Raw genomic sequence first — 26,106 nt, forward strand, 5'->3', positions numbered from 1 at the left:
CCGGACACACAACCAGCCAGGAACAGTGCTTCAGCAAAGACTTGCTGTCCCTTGCTGTCAAGGACGATACCATATTCCAAACCACAAAGTCGATATATTGTGACTGGAATATGATGCTTCGTCGAGTGGTGCGTGACCTTCAACTACACTGCAGATACAGTGACAAACAACTTCGGCAGCAGCAAAAGAACCTGCCGGGAGATCTGGCCAGATACGTTCCATCGTTACGAACTCCCGTTGTTTATGTTTTTAGTTTGTACGCATTCCACCAATTCGTTTGTTGACATCGGTTTGACAGTTCTTCAGTTTGACATTTGGCGCTTGACGTGCAAATTACGCTCGGCTTTGGAACGAGATCTCGCGAAACAATTTACAAAATGATCAAGAATTACGTCAGATGCCCAAGCAGTTGTTAAGTAAAAGTAATAACAAAAAAAAATCATTTAAATTTTTTAATCACTCCCATCATTGCGAGTGTGTACGAGTGTGTGTGGGGTTTTCTTTTGTTTCCATCCATAACCACCCCAAAAAGAACACTTGTTCCGCTCCGAAATCGCGGAACGGACCGAAACGTTCCGTGCCCACCGCTAGCACCATTTTACCCATATTTTCGCAATTGTGGTTTTCAGCGTACGAAAAGAAAATACCAGGGAGCTAGAGTAATAATTTGTGCACCGATCAAAAATAATCATAACCCATACCCATGGTAAGGTGGTACGCATACGTGCATCGGCCTAAATCGCTCGGGGGAATGTTTTTGGTAAAGTGAGATAAAAGTGCATCCGTGTCTCCCTGGGGTAATATTCGTGCGTGTGTTGAAGAAGTGCGCACCGTTCAGGTGATGATGTCGTAGTGGTGGTGTTGGTGGTACTAGCACTGTTTCCTCGTCTGACGTCGTACGTTTTTTTCCCTTGGCCCCTACGCAGGCTGATCTTTGCAAAGGCAAAGCCAAGAAGTGATATAGAGAAAGATACTTCCCTTGTGTACAGTGAGTGCGCGCTCGGCCCTGGGGTCAGTGCGGGCTATGATCGCAGTAGTCTGGGCGGACGGGCAGATCAGAAGCAGGGCAACGTATGCTTTTCACACCTTGAGCCCCGTAAACCGTGCCGCGTGAAGGTGTGTGATCAGGCGGGCGACAGTTGTTCCGAATCCGGCATTCGGCGAGATTCGGTGAGCCCGGTGAGGTTGCCTCAGTCCAGCAAGCGGGTGCGTAGGACCATCACGGCGGAGAAGCCAACACCGAGACTGTGGAAGGACCAGTTTTCTTCGCTGGTCCAAAACGTTGGCTGTCAAATTCTAACTCTTAATCCAACCAGACAACACGCACACGCACGCGAGGATAGGGCGACCCCTGCGGATGGGTTTTTGGTTGCCTCATAATATTGCACATCGTTAGCGTTTTTTTGTTTGTTTGGTCTTCTCTTCCTCTGTTTTTTTTTTTGCTAACCCAGCAAAGGATCAGTTTAAACCGTGAACCCAAACAGTGAAGCCAACAAGTAATGTGCAGCGGAAGGTTATAGCGTTATAGAAAACGGCGACAAAAATCGATCGAGTGTAAACCGTGCCGCCCGGTACGGGTGCGAGTCTCCCCAGTGTGTGCCTGTGCGCCAATTTGTTCGTGAATTTGGTTTCTCGCTGTGTTTGCTCCGATTTCCGGCAAAAGGTAGTGTGTGTTGCTACGTTTCGATTCCGCGTACCGCACGGTCGGCCAATCGGTGAAAACGATGTTGCCCTTCACGCCACCGATCGTGAAGCGGTTGCTCGGCTGGCGGAAGGTTCCGTCGGACGATTCGGCCGAAGGGAAATGGGGCGAAAAGGCGGTCAAAAGTTTGGCCAAGAAGATGAAGAAAACGAGCGCCCTGGAGGAGCTGGAACGGGCCCTGACCGTGCAGAGCTGCCACACGAAATGTGTACCGATACCAAGGTAAGCGCTACGCCACATCCGGACCGCCTTATATAATGGGTTGGGTTTGTTGTGATGCTGGGCAGTATAAAAAGGAAAAAGTCATCAATTCATATACCCGGTTTAGGGGGCAATTTGTGTGGTCCGTCTGTCCTGCGACTGCTATCGTAAAATGTTGATTAGAAATGCGTGTATGTGTGTGTGTGTGTGCGCACGCCCGTGAGAACGGAACGTCAAATACTGCACACTCGAAAAAAGCATGCGTTCGTATCGTAAAGATCAAGGACAAAGGTAGCGGACCACTCGCGGACACGGGCCAAAATCAGTGTTTTGGAAGTGAATATCATGGCGCGTACAAACACATACACACATGCAGGGCAGATACTTCATACTATGGCCGGGGTTGAGGTGGTTACTCAGCGAAACAACGATTTTGTTTTTGTTTCCGTGTTCCACGCATCGCACACGAACGTTTTGACGACGTTGTGTGCGCGACGTAAAGAGTTTGGGCGACGTTGACGTTGATCACATGATTAGACACGCATACAAGCAAATAGGCGATGCACCCGAAATTCATGTTGGGTTTATGTTTTAGAGGCACTAGCAGAGACAAAGAATGCAATCGTAAAGTCACGAGTTGCGGACTCGAGGCGGAGTGCCCAAGGTAACGAATGTGTGTTACTTGGATTGGATGTGTTAGCAAATGACGTCATTGAATCATATTCCCCTAACGGGCGGGTAGATTAGAATAGGGCAAATATTTAATCGTACCGATAGTGAGCTGAGTGTGCCCATGTTCGCGTGGACCACAGCGACCAGGACGCTCTGATAAGGGTATCGGGAGATTTTTTTTTAACTTCTATCTTTTTACAACATTCGACAGTTGGCACCTGAAGAATATACACGTGTGATTAAAAAAACCGTTAGATAAATCAACCCAGGAAGAGTAAATTTTGAGAAAAGTGAAGTGGAAAAAAAAAATCTAAGTGGACAGTGTGAGAAAAAATAATACCTACGGAGGATAGGTGGAAGTGGGAGGTATGGGGGTCCAGGACCCAGGGGGGGGGATTCCCCTCGGAAACTACTACAATGGATTAGAAGAGTACACGGAGCCAAAAAGGAAAGTTGGAAAGAAGACGAAAGCACTGCTAGTAGGAAATGAATCTTGTGATGAAGAAGTCTTCCTCATCATGGAGGCAGTAACTCCAAATAGGGACCTAAGTAATGTGAACCCATTCCTCATGGCGAAAGTAATTGACGATGCGATAGGGGAAAAAGCACGTCAGGTAAACAGATTAAAGGACGGGAAGCTACTAATAAAGGTAGCAAATCCAAGACAGGCTAATAAGATACAGGGCATCAAAAAAATATCAGATTGCAGAGGTGACATTATGTTAAAAACAACAGAGCACCCGACCCTCAATACCTGTAAAGGTATGATAAGGTGCCCTGATATCGAATTCTTAACGGAAGCCGAAATTCTAGATGGATTGAAACACCAAAAAGCGTTGGAAGTCACGATCCTAAAAAGAAAGATAGACAACCAACTAAAAAACACCCGTACAGCCATCATTACATTTAAATCAGGCAAGGTACCCCGGATGGTGGATTTTGGCCTTTACCCACTTAAAGTGGAACTATACATCCCCCGTCCCATGCGTTGCAACAATTGCATGAAACTGGGGCACACAAAGAAATGGTGTCGCGGGGAAAGAACGTGCGCCAACTGCAGCAAACCGGAGCATGAAACCCCGTGCAGTGAAGTAAAATGTGTATCTTGTGGAGACGCTCATAACACGCTAGACAAAAATTGCCCCGTCTTTATGGACGAAATGATAATTAGCAAAATTAAAACAGAAGGAAAAATGACGTACGGTGAAGCAAGAAGAATTAGGAGAAAACAATGCCCTACTATCCCTAGGGTCTACACGACAGAAGTGTCCTATGCACAGAAAATGAGAAATACTACCACGACAAATAGTCTCAATAATGTCGACACACACCACACTACAGAAAAAATTCACTCACAAAACAGCTCCAAAATCAACACAGAAATACTAATACCACATTCAGAAAACCACACCACACCACAGAATACAAATACCACTGCCTATGCATCATTCCCACCAAACAACCATAAAAATAAAAAAATCTACTATGACATAGATAACATATCGAGCGCATCCTTCGAATCGCAGGACTCGATATACATCGAAGAAGTGACCGAGACTACGCCAGCCATACACACAAACACTGTACACAAAATTGATCCAAAAATACTAGAAAAAAAACTATCGCCAGAAACAGAAAAAGACAACAACACTCCATAAAAAAATATATATATATAGAATTATATACATAAATCTACTTACCTATACTGCTCCTCTTCAAGATATTACAAGCTAATATTCAAAGCTTTAAAAATAACAAAGAGGAAATCCGTGAAATACTGATTAAAGAAAATGTAGATGTAGCTTGTTTACAAGAAACGTGGCTAAATCCAGACTCCATAACGAGTGCAAGGTTACCTAATTACTACATACTCACACAGAATAGAGAAGATGGCTACGGAGGGTGCATGATAATTGCCCGCAATACACTTACCATCGAACGGTTAGATATCGTTACCCCCAATCCGCTCATCCAGGCTATAGCGATAAGAATAAAACAGTCCGGACTAGTTATAGCATCAGTGTATGTGAAACCGACTACACAAATAGCACGTTTCAGGACACTAATCGGACAAATTATGAACAATCTTCAAAGATATAACAAAGTTATAATCGTTGGCGATTTTAACGCACACCACACAGATTGGGGAAACGATTATTGCGATGGAAAAGGCAAAGCTATTGTTGAAGAGATAAATGAAGCCAACATGATGCTAGTACACAACAAAGAACAAACGTTCATAAACCCTGACCCAGCAAAAAAGAACTCAGCCATAGACTTAACTATAGCTACGATGTCGGTTGCGCCAAGCATACAGAGACTGGTAACGGATCTACATATTGGCAATAGTGGACACAGGGTTATAATAACATCGTATAATGGCATTCAATCCCTAAACAACCAAAGAATCGTCTATCAAAAAAAGAAAATAGACGAGCAGATAGCAAACCTTCCATTCAAGAGAGGAAACAACATTAATAGCTTAACCAAAGATATACAAAGAATATTTATTAGAAATAGCATTAAGACAAAATACATACCAAAGACGTGGTGGACGGAAGAGGTGCAAAAAGCGTGGAAAAAGAAAAATGAATCGCGCACATTATACAATCAAAACAGAACACTGGACAATGCAATAAGCTACAAACGAGACTTGGCCAAGTTTAGATTCACTAAAAAGCAAGCAAAAGTAGATTCCCAAACCACTGCCACAAAGCTATGGAAAATAGTTGGGTCCATGAAGGGAAGTTCAAAAAACTACAACATCATCACCAAAGACAAAACCAAAGCATCTGAATTTCTAAACATCAATTTCGGCCCGACAAAGAGTACAAGCCGAATAGAAGTACATCATTTCTATAGTGACAAAAATATCATAGACCTTGAGAAATGGGATAGAATTATCCACTCTAAAAAGAACACTTCCCCTGGTATTGACAACATCTCATACAATATGCTTAAAAAACTAAACAGAAAAAATACACAAGCCATTATTGATGATGTCAATAACATGTATAAGTCGGGCAGAGTAGAGAAAAAGTTAAAAACGATAAGAATAGTTGCTATAGAAAAACCAGGGAAGGACCCAAACGAAGCTACTAGTTATAGACCTATAGCCATGTTACCAACGATTACTAAGGTAACAAACACAGCAATACTGGAAAATATTTATAGCGATGTAGAAAAGTATCGACTATTGCCCGAATTTTCCTTTGGCTTTAGAAAAAACCGTGCCACTACATCAGCGGTAGACTGCTTGGTGAACAAACTGATGTATGATAGCAGAAAAAACAAACACACTGCAGCACTATTTGTGGATATAAAAAATGCATACAACAGTGTTGACATACAAATTCTAAAAAACTGCCTCTCCAACAATATGATATCCACAGAGGATATCAGATGGATCGTAGGCTTCCTAACAAACAGATGGATTGAAGTAGCAACAGAAGGTACTACCATAAAGAGAAGGATTTCAAAGGGATTACCTCAAGGTGATGTTCTATCACCAATACTCTTTAACATTTACACCAGTGAATGTCACACATTAAACGAGGATAAAATGAGAGTAATCCAATATGCGGACGATTTCGCGATAGTAGAAAGTGGAATAACAGCGTCAGCAACGAACCAAAAACTGCAAAGAGCTTTTGATCAGTTAGCGATGATACTAACCTCACTGAAACTTAAAATCAATATTGACAAAACAAAAGTAATGACATTTGACAAAAATAATAGCAGAATGCGAATCACACTAAATGGGGCACCTATCGACCAAGTCAACTCACACCAGTTCTTGGGAATTGTTATCGATAGGGGCTTAAAATTCCACGACCACATAAAAAGCCAGATCGCCAAAGCAGATAAAAAATTAAACTTCTTAAAAATAGTTTGCAATAGAACCTTCAACATCAATCCTGAGAAGGCCAAACAACTTCACCAAGCCCTAATTAGGGGAAGTCTAGAGTATGGCATATCACTGAGCTATAATGGCAATAAAAAGGAGATCAAATCGATGAATACGACACTTAACCAATCGCTAAGAAAAATAACAGGATGCTCAAAAACCACCCCTCTCAATACCCTTCATGCGATAGCGGCTGAATGGCCTTTCCACGTCAGATCCGCATTCCTCATTCAAAAACAACTATGTAAAGCAATAGCCCACTCCCTGTTCAATACACATGTTCAGATACAACCCAACACATCACAAAAAATTACAGCCCAAGAGAAAACCTATCTAGCAGACAAAACGGTTTTCAATAACATATTGAAATACGAATACAACCACGCAAAAGAAGATTGGAAGGATGTAACAATAAGCACATCAATCGCTGGAATAGATGCAGGCAAAACCCAACACAATAAGGCAGTTCTATACCAAAGGAGCATGGACAATATAAACAGGCAACAGGGCATTAAGATCTTTACGGATGGGAGTAAAAAAGAGAACGAATGTGGAATAGGAATCTACATAATAGTAAACCCTCAAGAAGTGCGTAAAATGATGTACAGACTCAACTCCCCAACGTCGATATGTACCACTGAATTATATGCAATTGACAAGGCACTCACTTTATCAGTAAGCGAAGGGTGGGTTAACATTAGTATATATACCGACAGTATGGCAGCATGCACTATTTTAAACTCTACCAAAGACGAATTATTTATTGATGAATTAGTTAGTAGAATTATTCATAATTGCCAAATAACCAAAGCCAAAATACAATGGGTGCCAAGCCATGTCGGCATACATGGCAATGAAGAGGCAGACAAGCTGGCAAAGGAAGGCCTTAAATCCCAATCTGTGATACAAAATAAACTAAGAATGAAGGATGCCATAATGACTTTTAAAAACAAAGCCATAATAGAAGCCGACCTATGGTACACAAATCTATGCTTAAACAAAGGCAAAAAGTTCGCTAGATACCAACATTGCATAGAAAAGAATATGTGGCACCACAAACTAAACCTACCAGCAAAAGACATTAAAAAAATAAACCGACTAGTAGCTGGACATGATTACGGGAACTACTGGCTTCATAAAATGAAGCTGATTGAGAATGGGACATGTGAAATCTGCGATGAACCGGATACAGCTAACCATAGAACCTTTTACTGCCAAAGATATGCAATAGAAAGGAATAATTCCAGCAACATAAATGAGGAAGACTTCATCAAAGCCTGGAAAGCAAAGAATGCAAACATCATAAAAGAAGTAACCAAATTTATTAAAGAGAATAGAATAACGTTCTAAGAGGGTCAGGAAAGTTAGGAAATTGAAACTACAACAACAAATTCAAAAAGACGCATGTGAAAAAAACTAAGGGCAACTACCTCAAACAAACAAAAGCGTAACGGTTAATTCGAACCTTGTCCTAGGCAAGGAAAGGATAGGATACTTGTAGAGATTCACAATCAACCCTCAATGCCGAGCCAGCCCGGGATAAGGCTGACCTATTCAGGTCATTATCCAGCTCAAAACACTGGATTTTTCATCAATCAACAGCTTTCTCAAACAGTACAAGTACCCAACACCACAATATAAACAAAATAGACCGACCATCAAGGTGTCAACAAACATCTATACAGAATACCAACAGAAAGTGACCACAAGAACGACAAAAGATACAACAGTACAATTATAATCAGAAAAAAGGACATATGGCCTTTAGTTGCCGGTCCATACTCATTGAGGATCGTGTATCACAATCGCGGAGTAGTGCGGAAGGGCCCAGGAAGCTGGACTTCCTCACCGAACCGTGATATATCCTCACAAAGAGAAGAAGAAGAAGAAGAATCTTTTTACAAACAAAAAATGTGACACGGCACAATTTTTGTTTACGAATCAATGTATCCAAGTGGATAGCAAAGCGAAGTGAGGACGGTTGCGGTTGCGGTTGTCGTCATGGTTGTATTATGTTGTGGAGCCGGTTCTATTGCGTCACCATCGCTGAGTCCGATCGATGCAGAGCCGCTGTACCATCATCGTTTTGTGTGAACAGCTGTTGGTTGGAAGCCGGGGTTTTTTTTTCTTCTTAAAACCTGGGTTATATTTACTCTTTGCCGATAAGGGATGAGATGGTTCAAATGGTTCCACTGTGAGACACTTGAAACCCAGGGAATTGGGGGTTTATGTGCTCAGCTTATTATACTTTTAATGATTAGTATTGTTTCGTTTAGAAAAAAAGTAAAACACTAGTAATGCTGCCTTTTGATGGATTTTAAATAACATTAGTTCTAAAGCAGCGTTTAATTCTACCGACCATACTATTTACTGGACATTCCTGGGTTTTGTTTTTAAGATTTCCCTAATATTTTTAAACCTCATTCACGATTTTGGACGGGGTTTCGAGGATATTTTTATGCAAAGAAACAAAGGGAAAATTTTCTTAGCCGTAAGGTGCTTCTCGGCCTAACGCAAAACAAAGACAGGAATTTCGTGTCTGGCAAAAAGGAATAATAGTCAGTAGTAATTTTATAAAAATAGTAAAAAGAGGTTGTTTTTCAATGATGTTTAACTATAACATCATTTTTCTATTTTTAGTCTATCTCTCTTAAAGAATCTAAACATATTGAGGGAACCGTCAAAAAACTTGAGTGTCGATTAACAATTATCCGGAAAATGCGTTAAAATCATATAGGAAATCGTCATGTATCTTTCGGATACTCTGTATTAGCTTAAGAGCTTTAAGTGGGGTCTGTTGGAGTATGTTTTATCATGAAATTTTTTTGTTAATAAAATTTTATTGTATTACTTTGCTACGATAAGTTTGTCTTCCGATTTACCTGTAGCGCTCGCTAAATTGTTAATTTCACCAGCGGTTACACCATCTTATTTTAATGTGGTGCGTTCTTAACAAAGACTGGGCGCCTCCATGAGGAAATGATTTGTTTTTGCTAGTGGACGCTTTTTTTTAATCTTCAGAATATTGTAACTAAAGTTTGGAATATTTTGTTAAGGGTTTTTTTTAAAAGAATAATAGTAGATTACGGCCCAGTTTAGTATCCTTTATATTGCGGCTAGCGTACGATAAACTGCATTGTTCGCGCTCCTTTTTGCGCCAATGGCGCCCGGGGACAAGGTCAACAACACTCCTGTTGTGCGTGTGTGTTCGTGACTGTGTGCGGAAAACTTTCGTCTATAGTATGTCTGTCTGTCCCGTACTGCCCATCCGTCCGTACGTCCGTCCGTCTGCCGGGAGTTGGCTTTGTGCGGATGAATGTTTTGGAGCAGGGAAAACGGGGAAAAAGTTCCACATCCAGAAAAAAACCCGGTCGCTAGAACCGGCAACAAAGGGAAGCAACATAACGCTGTACCGGCAAGCATACATGTATGCGCGCGCACATCGCCATTTCTAATGTCCCGTGTCGCTGTGTGTCTGCTCACCCTCTAAGGGGGAGGTAATGGCACGATGAACTCCCGGGAAGAAATGAACACACGGAACAGTTCTAGCGGAGAGTTAGTCTGGGACGACCCCTTTAAGTTGGTCGTTTCGAGGAGGAAAAAGGATACAAACAGAAAGAGGAAGGAAGGAAGAAAGTAAAGGGTGCAAAGAGGTGTATTTTGTTGCTTGTGGACCGAGAACAGGTTATGCTTTGCCACCGTTCAGTGTGCCATACCGTTTCTATACATCGTAGCAGACAGTGAAAGTGTCACGTACGCAATTCGTCGTAGTGATCGTTGCTAGACAGACAAGCCGTGGTTCCGCTTTCTATTTCATGCTGGATTCTGGTTCCAGCTACTACACCAGAGCAAAAAGTAACCACAGGACATCTCGCGTCTTGGAAGTACTACTGAGTAGAATTTGCCAAGGCATGTGCAATACTTTTAATAATTATTTTTATAGTATAAAGTGGTGTTGCATTGAACATATTCACAAAAAAAAGATTCGCAAAGAAAAGGTTTAAAGTCAATGTGATAAAAATAGCTGCTAACCTACGCTATCCACCACTAGGAAAAAAACGTTTGTGCAAAGAAAAGGCATTTCGCGCCGCCTGCTGGAGAGGTGGAATGTCTGCGTGTGTGTGCGTGTGTTCCACACTGTCGCGACAGTTTTTTGTTGGTCCTGTTAGTAGTGTGACCCTTACCCTATTGTTGGTCTCTGGTCGACTGCGGAGTGTTGGTAAGGCGGTACAGTTCAGTTACCCCGTGTAGACTAGAGGGTAGTCCATTTCGCCATCCAGTTTTCCCAGTTTCGACCCTTTCCCAGTATCGACCCATAGTGTGTGTTTTCTGCTACTCTTCTGCTTGTTTGAATATAGGAAGAGAGAGAGAGAGAGAGAAACAGAAAGAGAAGAACATAGAGAGTGCCGTACAGTTTGAAGATGATGAGAGCCGGAAGCGTTCATACATTCATCGTCAGCGTGTGTCTCGTCAGGTGCACCCTGTGTGTGCATCTCATGTGCATCTATGTGTGTGTGGCTGTACAAACCAGACGACGGCATCGACGATGTCTCAAAATTAGCATAGAAATCGGTTTTCGGTGTCCTGCCTGCTTATTTTTGTCGTTCCTCTTTACTCCCCTCATCATCATCACCGTAATCGTGTCGTGTGTGCAACGATATTCATCATTTTTGCAATGTTCTCTTGCTGTCCCTCTTTCGCTCTATCTTGCTCTTCTTTTCAAGCATTTCGTCAAACGCTCTTCTAAAAACTTACGCGCGATGATGCGTCTCCATCAGCGGTGATTGTTGTCATTTGCATTCGGGCGATTCTAGCTAACTCTGAGATTCACATTTCACTTGTTCTAATGCTAAATGATGTCCATCACGATTTGGCAAGAATTGTGTGATTTTCCAAATTAAAGAAAAAAAAACAGCGATTGCTAATAAATATTTAATTAATGCCCAATAATTATACCTACAGCTGCTAATTTCGCAAACAACACTGTGCGTATGAGCTCATCACGTATCTGCGTACACGTAGCGCACGCTGCGTTGTGTTTTGGAAGAAGAGCGAAGCAAACTAAAAACAAAAAGGAAGTTAAAAATTTGGCAAACGTGTGGTTTGCAGATTTCAAGGTTTCTCACAACACAACCACAACCCCTGACCGGGGCCGGCCTTTTTCTTCTCCCGTCGTACTTCTTCACGTTGTGTGCGTTCCTGTGCTCTTCTCGTCTCTTACGCACACACATGCAAACATTTTGCACACACACCGCGCATTCAACGCGCACTGCTTGGCTTTTGTTTTCGTTCTGCTTCTATTTCGTGGCCGTGGACGCGACTATACTGCCGATACCGGGGGCATGGTGAACTTCGGTTCCCGGTTTCCCGGTCAATGCGCGGTTTCTTTTTATGGTTGCTGTATCGTAAGAACTCTAGTTTAGAAATGCTTTTATCGTTCTTTATCGTTTTATATCTTCTTCTTCTTCTTCTCTTGCCTAACGAACTCTTACGGTCCTGCCTGCCATTTCTAGCTTACTAGACTTAATGATACCACGTATTTGGATAGTCGTCAGTCCTCACACTATGGGGGAACGATCTGGATGGGACTTGAACCCCGGTCCTGCCGTATGAAGACCGCCGCCGTTGTCGCCTCACCACTGGGTCGCTCCCGGTTATTTTATTTTAAAAAAAAGCCTGATTAGACACTGGCTAATAGATGGCCAAATAAGACTATCGATTGGAAAAAAGACTGTTTTTGGAATGGAAAGTTGTACTGTTTTGTTTCATAACGCATGACATGTTGTTTAAAATTTAAAAATCTTGCATCATGTGTACAGTTTTAGTAGTACAATAATTTTGCACGATAAGTTGGATCATTTTATGATCGAAAGCTATAATTTGATCTACAACTTTAATTCAAAAGAGCTTGACAATTGCTTTCTTTTATCGGAATCCATTGTTAAGTGTAAAACACACATTTTTCACATTATTATAACGGAAGTAATTGGGCTGTGGAGGACTTGAGAAAAATTAAAGGACAAAAAAAAATTAACCAGCTAAATTATTGATAATTAGGAATTTAAATAGGAGATTTTGACATTTTATCTTACTTTTTATATTAAATAACATCAATTTAACTCCTTTATAAAACTTAAAAAAATGTTAATTTCTGGAGCATTAATACAATTAAATCAGTTAATTAAAAAACATGTACTGATGTATCGATTTTGATATTACAAACGGTCTACGCCTTATTATTGTTTTATACCCCAGACTAACAACAAATTTAAAAAATCCCTGAGGTTTGAGGTGAGTCAGGTTTTATGCCCTGACCTGAAACACTTAAAATATATTTAAGTGCATTTTTACATGAGTGTATTTTATTAAAGTGATGATATTTTGTTCGAGCGCTTCATTAATCTGTCCCATATAGTAGGTAGTATATGAATGTTTTTTTTCAAAACAAAATATGTTACAACGTCGTTATCAATTGTTTTTGAGTAGCTATGGCCAATATATTCGAAGATAGAACTTCATTAATAGTTTGATGATATAGAACTGCCAGAAAGCCACAAAACTTTAGACTTAAAAATTTCATAATGCCATAATGCCATAATCCAGTTAAAGGTAAACTAGCGCAAGAACTAAGTACTGGCACTGAATGGCGGAATCGAATAGAGGAAGCTATCAAGTCTAGAAGTAGTTATAGCAGAGATGTCAGTCTGCAACGTCTTTTCTAACTAAAAAATCAGTAGCCAATTGATATGGTACATGAGAGGCAGTCTACTAGGGTGTCCTCTAAGGCAAGCAGTAAAATTTTAACCCTTAACCACTTAACCTGCCTTTGCATGCTCCAGAAACTGACGAGGAAAACTCGTTGGCAGCTGCTGGGGGTGTTATCGTTCTTCATCTTTGGGCAGTACTTCGGACGAAATCGGCGAAGTAGATCCTATCCAAACTAGACATTTTCAGGCATAACACATGCACCAGAAAATCACTTAAAATGGGAATCTTTCGGTGATCGTGTAATCTTTCCATTGTATTCATCTCCAAAGAAAAGGCTTCCAGAATACCTCAGTCGAATTCTAGTCGATACACTTTGTTAGACGATTTGCCATCTTGTTAGACATACTTGGGTATTTGCTGATACTGAATGAAAGGGTGGCCAAGTAGATAGTTTTATTGTGTTTTGGAACGTTTATTTTTGAAACAATTTTTTCAAGTGTAAAAGGAACATAACCCCCCCCCCCCCCCCTCATTGAAGCAACTGCATAATGTGTTATATTATTTATTTTATATTGGTGTGTTTGTTGTTGTACCGTGTGGCTTCCTCCATTCCAGCACACCGTGCAGTACTCCATGATGTAAAATTACAAATTCACAACCGAGTAAAGCTGTTAAACAACTCATCATTTCTGTTGTTTCGCTTTTCATCGCCCAGCACCGAAACCCCCGGGATGAATAATATATGGCGAACATGTTTCTATTTTATACCGGTTGCGTTTCGTTCCATTTCGGTCACGGATCAATGAATAAAAAATCGAATAATAAAAACAAGAGAACGCACTAAGCAGAAGCAATAGAAGGAAAAGGAGAGTAAAAAGTTTAATAAAGAAAAAAAAACCTTTGCTTCATCACATGCTTCTTCCGCACCTGAAGAAAAGCGAAAAAAAGGGAACACGACACGAAACAAGCCCGACGAGGGGAGCATCATTTAAAGTGCAAAAAAGTTGGCCGTTTTCATTAGGGGATGATACGTATAGGTTGGGATGATTGGGAGAGGGTGGTATGACGGAAAACAGAGAGTGGCCAGCACAAGGGGGAGCAACAACGGTAGCATATGCATGTGTGTGTGTATGGGTGCTCCAGTTAAGTTGTCTACTTTCGCTGCTTCTCTCGTTCAGTGTGTTGCTGACCCTCTCCACTGTCTCCCTCTCTCTCTCTCTCTCTCTCGCGCGCGCTCTCTTTCTCTCTCTCTCTCTATGTATGGGTACATGCCGGGGTGGTTTTTTGTTTGTTTGTGTACCTCGCATCGAAAACGTTGTTTGCTGTGTTGTGTTGTCGAAGCTTGCCAAGGGTATGTTATTTCACATTGCGCATGTATTATTTAAAGTATGAGCATCATCGAATACACTAAAGATGGGAAAAACTAGGCGCACACTCACGGAATAGAGAGGGTAGGAAATAAATTTAACAATATTACGTAGAACAAGAGCACAACGTACTTATTATACATTTTACCCTAGATTGTTCTATCAAAAATGGCCCAAAAAAAGACTCCCCACTTTTTTTGTGGCATGTTCTCTATGCTCCATCTCGCTTTAATGGGTTTGCTCTCGCTCATGTCATTTTGGATGCCGTCGGTGCCCGCTATGCATGTCTAGACATGCCGCCCCGAACGTCCGCCATTGCATGCGGCTTGTCCAAATTGTGTTTTCCTGTTAGCTCACACAATCTCGCGCTCTCTCTCTCTCTCTCGTCTGGAGCGTTCTCGATGCGAATTCTCTCTGTTTTGGGGTTGTTCTGCTCTTCATAAGGCATGCGAACGTATGTGTGTGTACTTACCCCTCCCCGAGAACAACCCTCTTAACCCTCGTCCTAACGCCCACAGGCCAACGAAAGCGAATTGTTCATGATGATGATGATTGGAGATGCGCGCCCACGGACCTGCCCTTGTGTGTGTGTGTGTCGCTGCCTGCCTGCCTGCATGTGTACGCACACATTTAGGCAACGAATGACGATAACTGATGATGACGGGGGTCTCGGTCTTCGTTCCTTTTCCTGGCCTCACCAGGAGTCAGCCAAACCGGCAGTCGGCCAGTTTTGCGTTGGATGTTTGAACGGATGGAGGTGCACCCGCTCGAAACCATAGACACACATACACAGACACACACACACTGTGTTTTGGTTCGGTCCAGAGTATCTCTGTGTGCATCGGATTTTGTTCCATCCCAGACAGTTGAATTTACACGGTGAACTAGGAGGCAACATCTATAAGATTCCAAAGGTAGCTAGATATTTGATTGCGTTTCCCCGGTGGTGTGATTTTAGCTAGCACGGGTGTTTTTTTTTTCGGGTGCAAATTCTAGGCGCTTTTCCAGTCGCGCAGTCGTTGTGTAAGTGTGCTGTCTCGCTTACCCACCCAGCCAGACATAGCGCGTCCCGGTGTGTGAGTGAGACGGAACGGCGCGTTCTTTCGCGGTTTGTTGCGTGTGTAAATGTCGGTGCTTAGGATGACGGGCGGTGTGCGTGCTTGCAGCTGTGTGTGTGTGTGTATGTGTATCTGTTTTGTTGGTTTTAAGGGGTGGAATATGTTTGTAGTGGATTGTGCAATAGCCGTGTGTGGTGTGTCCCGGGTGGCAGGACAGACGACGATGGTGGTGGAATTGATCCTGGATTGAAAAACAAACAATGAAAATGCGACTTGACACGATGAATAGTTGCAAGATGTAAAGCATCCTTTATTTTTATTAAGTGTGTTTGTGTGTGTGTGAAACACTTTTAATACTTCATCAAATAAAAGACAAAACATAGCAAAACGATCAGGGCTCGATAGGTGGAGTTTATCAGCGAAAATGATAAAATGCTATCGCGGACATGTTGCAACACAGTAACGGACAGCCAACAGGGAATCGTTGGTCTAGTGAAGCGGAGCAAAATAATGCAAGATGTGTGTGTGTGTGTATGTGCGCCGATTGCGTGTCTGCGCCAGAGTTGCACCTTTTTTAGCAATGCAGTTCTGCTGTGTGTTTAGTTTGCTAATTGGGGCCTACCGCGCCGTCTGTAGGCTAAGGCCCATGTCACCGACCGTTAGACTAGGAGCTTGTTTTACGCGTTCCATGTACCTGGGTGCTGCTGCATATAAATAACTCCCAATGGCACTTATTTCTGCCGGAATGATACAAGGGGAAACGTGTGCTCGCAACCGGAGGCGAAGAGATGTGTCTGCATCGCAGTAAAAGCGATAGTGTAGTGGCCTTTTTTAATTTCGATTTCATTCCGCTAAAATGTATGTATCCGTGTGGTGCGAGTGCTGAAGAATGTTGTGCTGTGCCTGTGTATGTGTGTCTGAGGAATGTATGTTTGTGGGGAAGATGTGTTGAAGAACCGTCTGTTCATCCGCCCATGTGCACTGGTCGTGTCTGCTCTACCGGAAATGAAACCCATTCCGGTGGAATGGGGGGGGGGGGGGGGGGGGCGAGTTGAGAAGGTGTTAGAAGCAGGAAGCGGGTCATAATGTCCCACTGAGTGCAGCTTTCTTGCGCGCGTCTGAAGAGGCAGAAGCAATGCCTTTTATTTGCCAACAAACGTCGTCGCCAGAAGATCGACACAGATCGATCGATGGTGGACGATCGTGATGATGCGATCCTGGGGGGAGGAAAAAATCTAAAAGCGCGTCAAGCACCATGCAAACACACTTGGAACCGTGTTGGATTGGATATGGTAATGAGGGGTGCTGTTGTTGAAGGTGCGCAAACGTATTCCAGGAAGAACGTTGGTGTGGGGGAACCTGGCGCTGTGCGGCGCTTTGCATTGTCGGAGTGTGCAGTACAAGAGAAGAATGGTAATGAGGATGATCGTTTACCACCGGCCATGCAAACTTTGTCAAGGCGTAAAGTTGAGAATGAGAATTTAAAGGAGACAATTCAATTCATTGGGGTTAGTAAGATTTCTGGTTTTTAGGTGACAATTTGTGAAACCGGTTATTTAATTAGTTTTATTTTTTTATTTACTTAACGTTTTAATTAACATTTTAATTTTTTTATATTACACGAATAATATGAAAGATTGGCATCAGTTTCCATCAGGATCGTTTCTCCCTACACAATACTACAGATAAATCAAAGGCCAGGAAGCCATACATAAAGCCAAAAATCGTTCGAAGTTGTAGTAGAATAATAATACACAATAAGAAGAATAATGTATTAATTTTTGAATTTTATACCATCTATGCATAAAAATGGAAAAAGAAACTCCGATTCGATCCCTTCGATGATATGATGAATTATATGATCGTCTTCCCATAATCTTAAATTATATTTTACAGCTTAAAAGCTCTCAATCTCAACAAAAATCCAAATTTTTTACAATTTTTAAACATTAGATGGTCTTACTTTAATGCTCATTGCTGTATATCCGAGACCACCCAAGCCCGACTGTTTAGTTATCTAGACAAGAATTACAGACAAATTCAAGGTAATTTGGTATTCAAGAAGGATTCTAAAACAAATGTTTTAGCACCTTATCTCCATGTGGTCCTTCTGTAATTAGCTTGTAAATTAAACCCTGTCTGGCGTAAAAATTAATATTCGAATAATTGGTTCAGGTCCTAAGGACAATCGGTAGCCACTGTGATATTGTTTATTGATCGGACAGATTCTCTCATACCAAGATTTATGTTTCTTGATGATTAAGCCATCAGTCTATTAGGTCGAGATTTACCTAATTTTACATTACATTTAAATGTCACACACGACCATTTAGGGTCGTGCAAATCAATGCATGAAATTAGATTTTTCCCTAGTTTTTCCCTAGAAGTGGGAAACTGTTGCCAAGCTCATCGCCAATGTTAAGAATTTGTCCCACTTATTTTCAACTTCTTCGTTCAGGATCATTAGACTGCAAACGGCTCTAGTTTTACTGGAAAATGTTCCTCTTCATCTGGAACAGAGTCCAAACATTGGCTTGCTATTGCCATTACCCAACTTCAAATTCCAATCACCCATGCAACATAGGGATTTTGCCCGAGATAACAGTTTTGCATGCATAATCGTGGACGATTGTTTATAATACGTTGAACCACCTTCTAATTAGTAAGATAAATGAACAAAAAATCATCCTCCGTTACATTAATTAGCTCACTACTCAACTTTCCATTTTGTATGGTGGATTTTAATCGAAAAAAAAACTCTTCCACTCATGTCCGCAAATGGGGCACGAACATGCGGCCTGTACCGTAGTTAGTGATAATAAATAACACAATAAACACATTTTGTCAAATTCCTCAGTTCCACAGTATTCCTAGCGCAAATAGATTGTAACGATTGCATTGAACCGACGCATTTGGATGTATGATCATTGGCTCTGCCGGCTTGTTAGTGTATGGTGGAAAAAGCGTGTACCGCGCTTCCATCCACAGCCGGTTGGGAAAGCTTCGTTGTCCCCCCCGTGCCTTTATTCGTGTGCGCAAAGTTTGCAATTCCATAAATCGATGAAGCGTGACACCTTCGTCACCCCGTCAAAATGCGCGGTCCATGGGCACAGCAAGCAGGGTGGCAGCAGACACTTGTGCGTGGGTTTTGCGTGGCGCTTTTCCTCGATCGTTGTTCAATGCGTACTGCGAACAAGAAATGGGTTCGCTCCCACCGGTCGGTCGGTCGGTCGGCCGGTTCACTGTCTCGGCGCTCTGCAAGGGGTGCAAGGTGTACCCACGTTTGTCTGTGTTTAGATTGGCACATTTCATTAACGAACTGCCGGTGTGGGCTGGGCCGTGTGCACTCTGTCGTGAGGCTGTGTACAGGAATCGAGAGAAAGATAAATTGATATTACCCTTCCTGTCCTTCGCCCGGTCCAAGATCGCTGTACTTCGGCGGTTGGCAATTACATCAGCTTTTGCTAGACGGCGGTCGAAAGATGCACTCGCACACGGTGTCTGTCTGGCTGGTGGCTGGGTTGCAGTAGCAGTGAGTCATGGCAGGCCAAGTGGGCGCAAAACGAAGAAAGTCGCTTTATTTGTCGTAGATTGAGATTGAGCACGTTTTTTTTTGTTGGTAGACATTTATGTATGGAGTTATAAAGTGAATTTATCGCTCCTTTTCAACATAATATTTGGATCAGTCGAATGCACTGTATGCACCTTTGTTTTAACATTTGTTAAAACCCCGAGTTGTGGTCATTTACCTCCCAATTAGAGTGGAATACGATCACAGCTCCTTGTGTGGTGAATATGATTGCGCTGCACTTGTGGTTGATGACTTAATCGTGTCGTTTTGCGGTAACGTCGTTTTTATGGCCTTCACCAATTAGCGCTTATCTGTGGTGTTCACCCGTAAGCGTCCGGCTTTTTGTTTTGTTTTTTATTCAGCCGGATCAAAATGCCACAAGGGCCTCAACAAACATTACAATGAATTTTTGAAACAATGAATCATTTACGGTTGCAAGTGTGAAAATAAATTTATTTCATTTTTAAATTGAAGGATGTGACTAAGATTTGATTCGCTTCAGGGGTGTTCCGTTACCACCACGAGAGGGTGCACATTTTGACGTCGCTGGTCGATGAAGTGAACGTGCGTGCCTGGCTGTGATTGACAGCTCATGGGAATAAATAATGTTTAGCCTTACTTAAACCATCGTTTAACAATTTCTCCTCGAGCTAACTTAATTATGCTCGGCTAACGTTTCCGATCCATTATCCGTTTGTAAAACGAGAGAATGGATAAAATCTTCGACTAAGGAGTAGAATAGGCCCACAAGTTGCATGGAAAACACACTCGCACGCAAGCTTTCGTGGGACTGCACAGTGGAATGGAAAAATGAAAAGATAGGACAAAATGATTTAATTTAAACTCTCAGTAAGTTTGTACATAAATTATGTAAAGTATTTTCATTTGACGTGGTAAAATGTAATTATATTTATTATATAATTTTCTACACTTTTTTAGATAAAATTATGAATTAATAAATATTTTTTTATAAAGTCATGTATATTAATTATTGTAATTAATGCTAGAAATTACTGTTTTATCTAGTTTTTGTTCCTTTTAGAAAGTTCATAAACTTTTTAGTAAAAATAAACTTAAACACAAAGTTTATTAATTTTTTTACTATCAAAAGTGATACAAATATGGATCAGGAATATGTAAGAAATATGGAACTTATTAAAACCATTGAAAAAGTTAATAAAAACTGATAAAATGTCTAATGAATACTTGAGCAAACTTCCATGACAACTTATAATAGCTTTCAATATTTTTTTTTTACTTATTTAACGGTTAACTTAAATATTACTTTTATGTCCTAAATACTCATGCACACATATCACCGTGAACTTTCACACCACTTGCATACAGTTGCCCCCCGTATAACTTGTGAACCTATTCTACTCCTTACCCCAATTTCCTTTTCTTTTACGTTGGCAAGTGTTCCTGTATCTCCTTTTGACGTTTTTTTTTAAAGTTGCATTGTGTTACATGTGTTATTATATTCTGTGTGAGTGCTCCAAAGCAAGGGTTTTATTAGGTGAGCACGTTCATTACTCCATCAATGACAAATAATGAAGTGTTAATAGCTTATGTTCTCCAAATACGCCACCAGCGACTGTTGTACCTATTATGGAGCAAAAAAAAAATGGTGGAATTAAGCATAATTTCACATGGTACAATCGATTATTAACTTTCAGATGTTGTCTCCTTATAAGATTGTTATTGGTGCAAGCATCGACTTTATTTCGTAAATTTTCATATAGCGGGAAGTTTCACTTATTCGAGAGTATGATAAATGCTTCTACAGATGCTGCAATATTTGCTTACATTGGGCAATACTTCTCACCTGATTGATTTTGAAATTGATTATATTAACATTGATTACTTTTTATTTTTATTTACAGAAATGGTTCAGCGAACGGAGAAAATGGAGTTGCGCTAAAAAAAGGTCTTCCTCACGTCATATACTGTCGACTGTGGCGCTGGCCTGATCTTAAGGTGAGTTTTCGAGCGAGCAACATTCTGTTCGATTGTTTACTAATCCCATCTGTCCTTTTTTCTTCCACAGAGTCAGACAGAGTTGAAAGCACTCGATATATGCGAGTACGCATATCATCTAAAGAAAGACGAGGTGTGCATTAATCCATATCACTACACTCGCATCGAATCGCATTCGCAACACTCGCAACATCAGCAACAGCAGCAACAACAGCAGCAACAACAGCAGCAGCAGCAGCAACAACAACAGCAGCAGGCACAACAGCCGCTGACCATACTGGTTCCGAAGAACCTATCGAACCTTCAGGGAGAAAACTCCGTTACCTACACCTTGGACGATCTTAGTAATACCGTACCAGTCAACATACAGTACAATGCATTAAAGTAGGTGTAGCATCTGTAGAGATGTAGTTTGATGTATTTGCGACTGATGAATAATACATCAATCTTTTCCATATATCCTTCGTTCTAGTGATAACTATGTAACCAGTCCTCAACCATCGCAAGTATCAGCCCGGCAGCTACACCAGCAACTGCAGCAGCATCAGCAACACCAGCAGCAACTTCAACAGCAGCAGCAGCAGCAGCAACTTTCTTCGCCGTGCTACATGGAGGCAACGCTGGGCCAACAGATACCGACCAACACGACGATTATGGACTCGGTTAGCGTCGGTGTGGGCACCATACCGAACACCGAGACGCCGCCGCCCGGCTACATGTCTGAAGACGGTGATCCGCTCGATCAGAATGACAATATGAGTGAGTCATTGTTGGTATCCGCGTTCTTTCAAACCTGTCCAAAGCTCGCCGTCCATCGTTCGCAAATGGGGTTGAGAGCAAAGGGGCAATCTTTTTCTTGATTTTCTTTTCTTGATGTTATAGTGGAAATAGATCATCGGATCAATCTCATGAACGCATGAGAATCGTAGTGATATATGCCGATTTCAAAAAAAAAAACATTTAACGAAAAAGACTAATGCGTGCTTTTACTGTTTTCCACTATTGCCTACATATGCAGCCGATTTGTCACGCATGTCACCAGCGGAAATGGACACACAACCCGTAATGTACCACGAACCAGCCTTCTGGTGCTCGATCAGCTACTACGAGCTGAACCTGCGCGTCGGTGAAACGTTTCACGCCTCCCAACCTTCCATCACGGTCGACGGGTTTACGGATCCTTCCAACTCGGAACGGTAAGCTACAATCAAGGTCCCTAGAAAAGATGGTTTAAGAAATAGGAGAAAAATATTTTAAGTAGCCTCTCATTAGATTTCGAAAAAAATAATACAACTGTGGCAACTCTACCCTAACAAAATTGCCGATCGTTACATTCACCTCTAATGTGGCGTGCTTCTTCACTCCTTTTTTCAGATTCTGCCTTGGGCTACTGTCGAACGTGAACAGGAACGAGGTAGTGGAGCAAACGCGACGCCACATCGGCAAGGGCGTTCGGCTGTACTATATCGGCGGTGAGGTGTTTGCCGAGTGTTTAAGCGATTCCAGCATTTTCGTGCAGAGCCCAAACTGTAATCAGCGGTACGGGTGGCATCCGGCCACGGTTTGCAAAATTCCACCCGGTAAGCATATCGAAACGAGCGGTTGCGCCACTCCGCCGGGGCCCTTCCAGACAGCTAATCTACTGCCGCTCTCGTTGCAGGCTGCAATTTAAAAATCTTCAACAATCAGGAATTTGCCACCCTGCTGTCACAGTCCGTATCGGCGGGTTTTGAGGCCGTCTACCAGCTGACCCGGATGTGCACAATACGAATGTCGTTCGTGAAGGGATGGGGCGCAGAATATCGGTAAGCGAACACATCGTTGGGCAAGAGAGTGCGAAAGTGACACTCGTTAATGGCGTTTCTATCTGTCTGGGTGTATTGTTTCTTTTTTTTTTCACAGTCGACAGACCGTTACCTCAACGCCGTGCTGGATAGAGCTGCATTTAAACGGTCCCCTGCAGTGGCTCGACCGTGTCCTCACCCAGATGGGCTCACCACGTTTGCCATGTAGTTCTATGTCCTAAAACCCAACCACACCCCGTCTGTGTCGCCGTCTGTGTGTGCGTGTCGATGCTACTAGCCATAGTTCTTATCGCGCGCTGTAACGCACAGCCGCGTGGTGGGTCGACAAACTGTTTTCTACCTCCGCCGGAAGATGTTTTGCTCCTGCGCACCTTCTCCAGCCCCACGCCTGTACCTTCCGATGCAGCACCATCTATGGCGATACGCCCGTTCGCGAGGTTGCGAACCATTTCTCTACTATTATCATTTGTTTTTCACTTTCGCTTTACAGAACTTTCCGTAAAGCATTTTTAAAACTCGACCTTAGAAGGAATCCTGTATATATATATATAGATTGTCCCTTGAGTTGATTGACTGTGTGCTAGGCCGTGGTAAAATTGACCTTTCGTTTTCTTACTGAAGAAATCCTTTTGCAGACCTTTGCTTCCTCGAAAGTCGGGAAGGGAGAGAAATGTTTATCCTACTTGCCTCAACTGCTACCGGTACTGGATACTGATGATAGCGGAGCATAACAAAACCCCAAATCGAAAGGATGGAGCATGCGAGAGCTAAATGTTTTAAGCCAATATTTTGTTCCTTATCTTGAGAAGCATTGCAGTGCTGTGTGTAACGATTGTGTGTGTGTGTGTCGAGCGATTGCAACGTTTAACGGATCGCGCATCCGGGAAAAACAGGGTATCGCGCATTAACCAAAACGTTACAATATACTAAGATGATCATCAAGATTTTTTACAGTTAAGTTTTTCCTACAATTGGTTTGCTTCATTGCTACGTACATGTTTTTTTTTTGTCTCTATTTGTTCGGTTTTGTTTTTTTTTACATTTATTGGGGGACGTTACAATACTTACGAATGCTGTGCATGTCCTCCTTCGAGGTCCAGGTGTTAAGAACATTTGAAACGAGAAATAGTATGGTGCAGCAGGAAACACCCACTCGCCGCCGGGGTGGATGGAATAGAACGAGCCAGAAAAAATAGTGTTAAACGAGCATTCGTGTTGTGTGGAAGAATCGGGGAATGTATTATTAAGCGTGTGTGTGTGTATGCGAGTGTTTGAGAGCCTGTTGGTCATAGACGAAAGGATTGGCGCACGGTAGAGATAGAAAAGAGAGAGAGAGAGAGACCGAGAAACAGAGCCGTGATTGTGGCGTGTTTGTGTGTGTGTATGTTTTTGAAACAGAGGGAGCAGAAAGTGTTGCGGTTGTTGCTGCAACAGATCGTCCGCACTTTCCCCACACACACACAAGCACACCTATAGACTGTTCTTTCTCACTTCGGTTCGGTTCGGTAACAGTTCGGATGGGACAATTTTCCGGCGCAAGAGTACGTAGAGAGTTTGCGTGTAGAGCAAACACAACCAAAACAAAACAAGAAAGCAATGTACAACAGAATGCAACTTTATTTTTGACACTATAAAACATGTGATGCGTTCAGAGGACGAGGCACACACACACACACACACAAAGAGACATACATTTTTGAATGAAATAAAGCAGAGCAAACGTTTACTCAAAAATGAAAAACAGAAATCCAGTCGGACGTGATATCGCCTGGAAGAGAGAAACAAAGAAAGTGAGAGAGAGAGAGAGAGAGAGAGAGGACAAAAGAGAGACTAAAACGCTGGATGGAAACCCGGCACACGGGGACACGTGGAAAATTTGTTGAAAGCAAACGTGAATGTACAGGAACGGAAGTAGTTCAGGGGTGGGGAGGGGTGGGTTGGGGCCGCACACCCAGCAGAGGGGTTTCCTGCCCTCCCCCCCACCCCCTCCCCAGCAATCACCCGCAAATCAGGTTGGTACGTACAATGATTTCTTTCGCTTAGTTTACGTTTTGTTCTTAGATCAGTTCATAGCTCAGATAAGTTTAGCCGTTTACTTTACCCATAAACTGGTTGGGAACAGGGAGAGTGAGTGCGGGGGAGGGTCGACAATTCCGGGCGCATTGACATGAGACGGAACGGAAGTAAAGTTTTCTTGTTTGTCATAGTCGATCGATCGATCGATCGGGTTTTACTTCACCCCCCGTAACGATAATCCCGAGTTTTGTTTTGTCTCCTTTCGTTTCTACATCTCTAGCAAGGACCTCACTATTAAATGTGTTATAGAGCGTGTTTGAGAGAAATGATGATGATAAGTGATGTCCGCGAACGCTAACCAGCTGGATTATGAAACCAACCAAACTATTATTAGTAGCGATTGTTAGGTTGCGCTTGTGGAAAAAACAATAAAATCTGAACAAACATGTAAGTGACAGCCGCCAGGCGGTACCGGCAATGCATGCGTGCTCCGCAGAAGAAAGAACGAGGACGATCTCTATCCGAACAATTGACAAGTAAGATGCTTCTAAGCCATTTAACTAGTTATAGCTATTACAGCCATACTTTGCGACTCGCAACATTGATCGTACGCCAGGTGGTTCATAGAGGATTTTAAAATGGTCAGAATTTTCACAGACGCCAGAAGGGATGTTAGTTGGATAGATTAAATTACTTCTTCTTCTTTCTAGGGCTGCTTCTGTGGAGCAAGTCGTGCAGACATGGCCTGGTGTTCAATCCGTTTCCAGGTAACATGGTCCATGGCTGCGGTGACTTCTGTTCATCACGTGCCATCTGTTCATCTGTTCACCACGTGCCCCAACCAGCGTATCGTTCCGGCTTTGGCAACCGTCAGGATGTCTGTAGTGATGGGTTCCCTGGAACGGACCCACGATTCCGATCCGGTTCCGATCGGTGTCATTCCAGTTCCGATTCCGAGGAAAAGGAATCGTTAGTTCCACTTGGAACCGTCCGGAACCGTCCGGAACCGTCCGGAACCGTCCGACACCGTCCGGAACCGTCCGGAACCGTCCGGAACCGTCCGGAACCGTCCGGAACCGTCCGGAACCGTCTGGAACCGTCGGAACCATCGGAACCATCGGA

General features: G+C 42.4%; 1 protein-coding gene and 1 long non-coding RNA gene across 7 annotated transcripts; one reads left to right on the plus strand and one right to left on the minus strand.

The window, feature by feature from the left end:
• The first annotated feature begins 550 nt into the window (after positions 1 to 550).
• LOC118513450 (mothers against decapentaplegic homolog 3-like) lies at positions 551 to 25,394 on the plus strand. 6 transcript variants are annotated; one of them, XM_036059202.1, is made up of 9 exons: positions 551 to 706; positions 1,452 to 1,924; positions 21,070 to 21,163; positions 21,234 to 21,547; positions 21,636 to 21,922; positions 22,182 to 22,359; positions 22,538 to 22,743; positions 22,824 to 22,968; positions 23,066 to 23,926. In XM_036059202.1, exons 2-9 carry the CDS (start codon positions 1,725 to 1,727, stop codon positions 23,187 to 23,189), a joined length of 1,548 nt encoding a protein of 515 aa, XP_035915095.1. In that variant the 5' UTR covers positions 551 to 706; positions 1,452 to 1,724; the 3' UTR covers positions 23,190 to 23,926. The 6 variants fall into 6 exon arrangements, with proteins under 6 accessions (XP_035915095.1, XP_035915098.1, XP_035915094.1 ...); XM_036059205.1 differs by having other exon boundaries at positions 570 to 659; XM_036059201.1 differs by having other exon boundaries at positions 577 to 797; positions 23,066 to 25,394.
• Positions 2,780 to 5,921, minus strand: LOC118513451. Its single transcript, XR_004906472.1, has 3 exons — positions 4,451 to 5,921; positions 4,276 to 4,318; positions 2,780 to 2,793 (listed from the first exon to the last, which is right to left on the minus strand). It is a non-coding gene; the product is annotated as an uncharacterized LOC118513451 (long non-coding RNA).
• Positions 25,395 to 26,106: the final 712 nt, after the last annotated feature.

Source organism: Anopheles stephensi, chromosome 3, assembly GCF_013141755.1.
Source record: "Anopheles stephensi strain Indian chromosome 3, UCI_ANSTEP_V1.0, whole genome shotgun sequence".
Classification (NCBI taxonomy): Eukaryota; Metazoa; Arthropoda; class Insecta; order Diptera; family Culicidae; genus Anopheles; species Anopheles stephensi.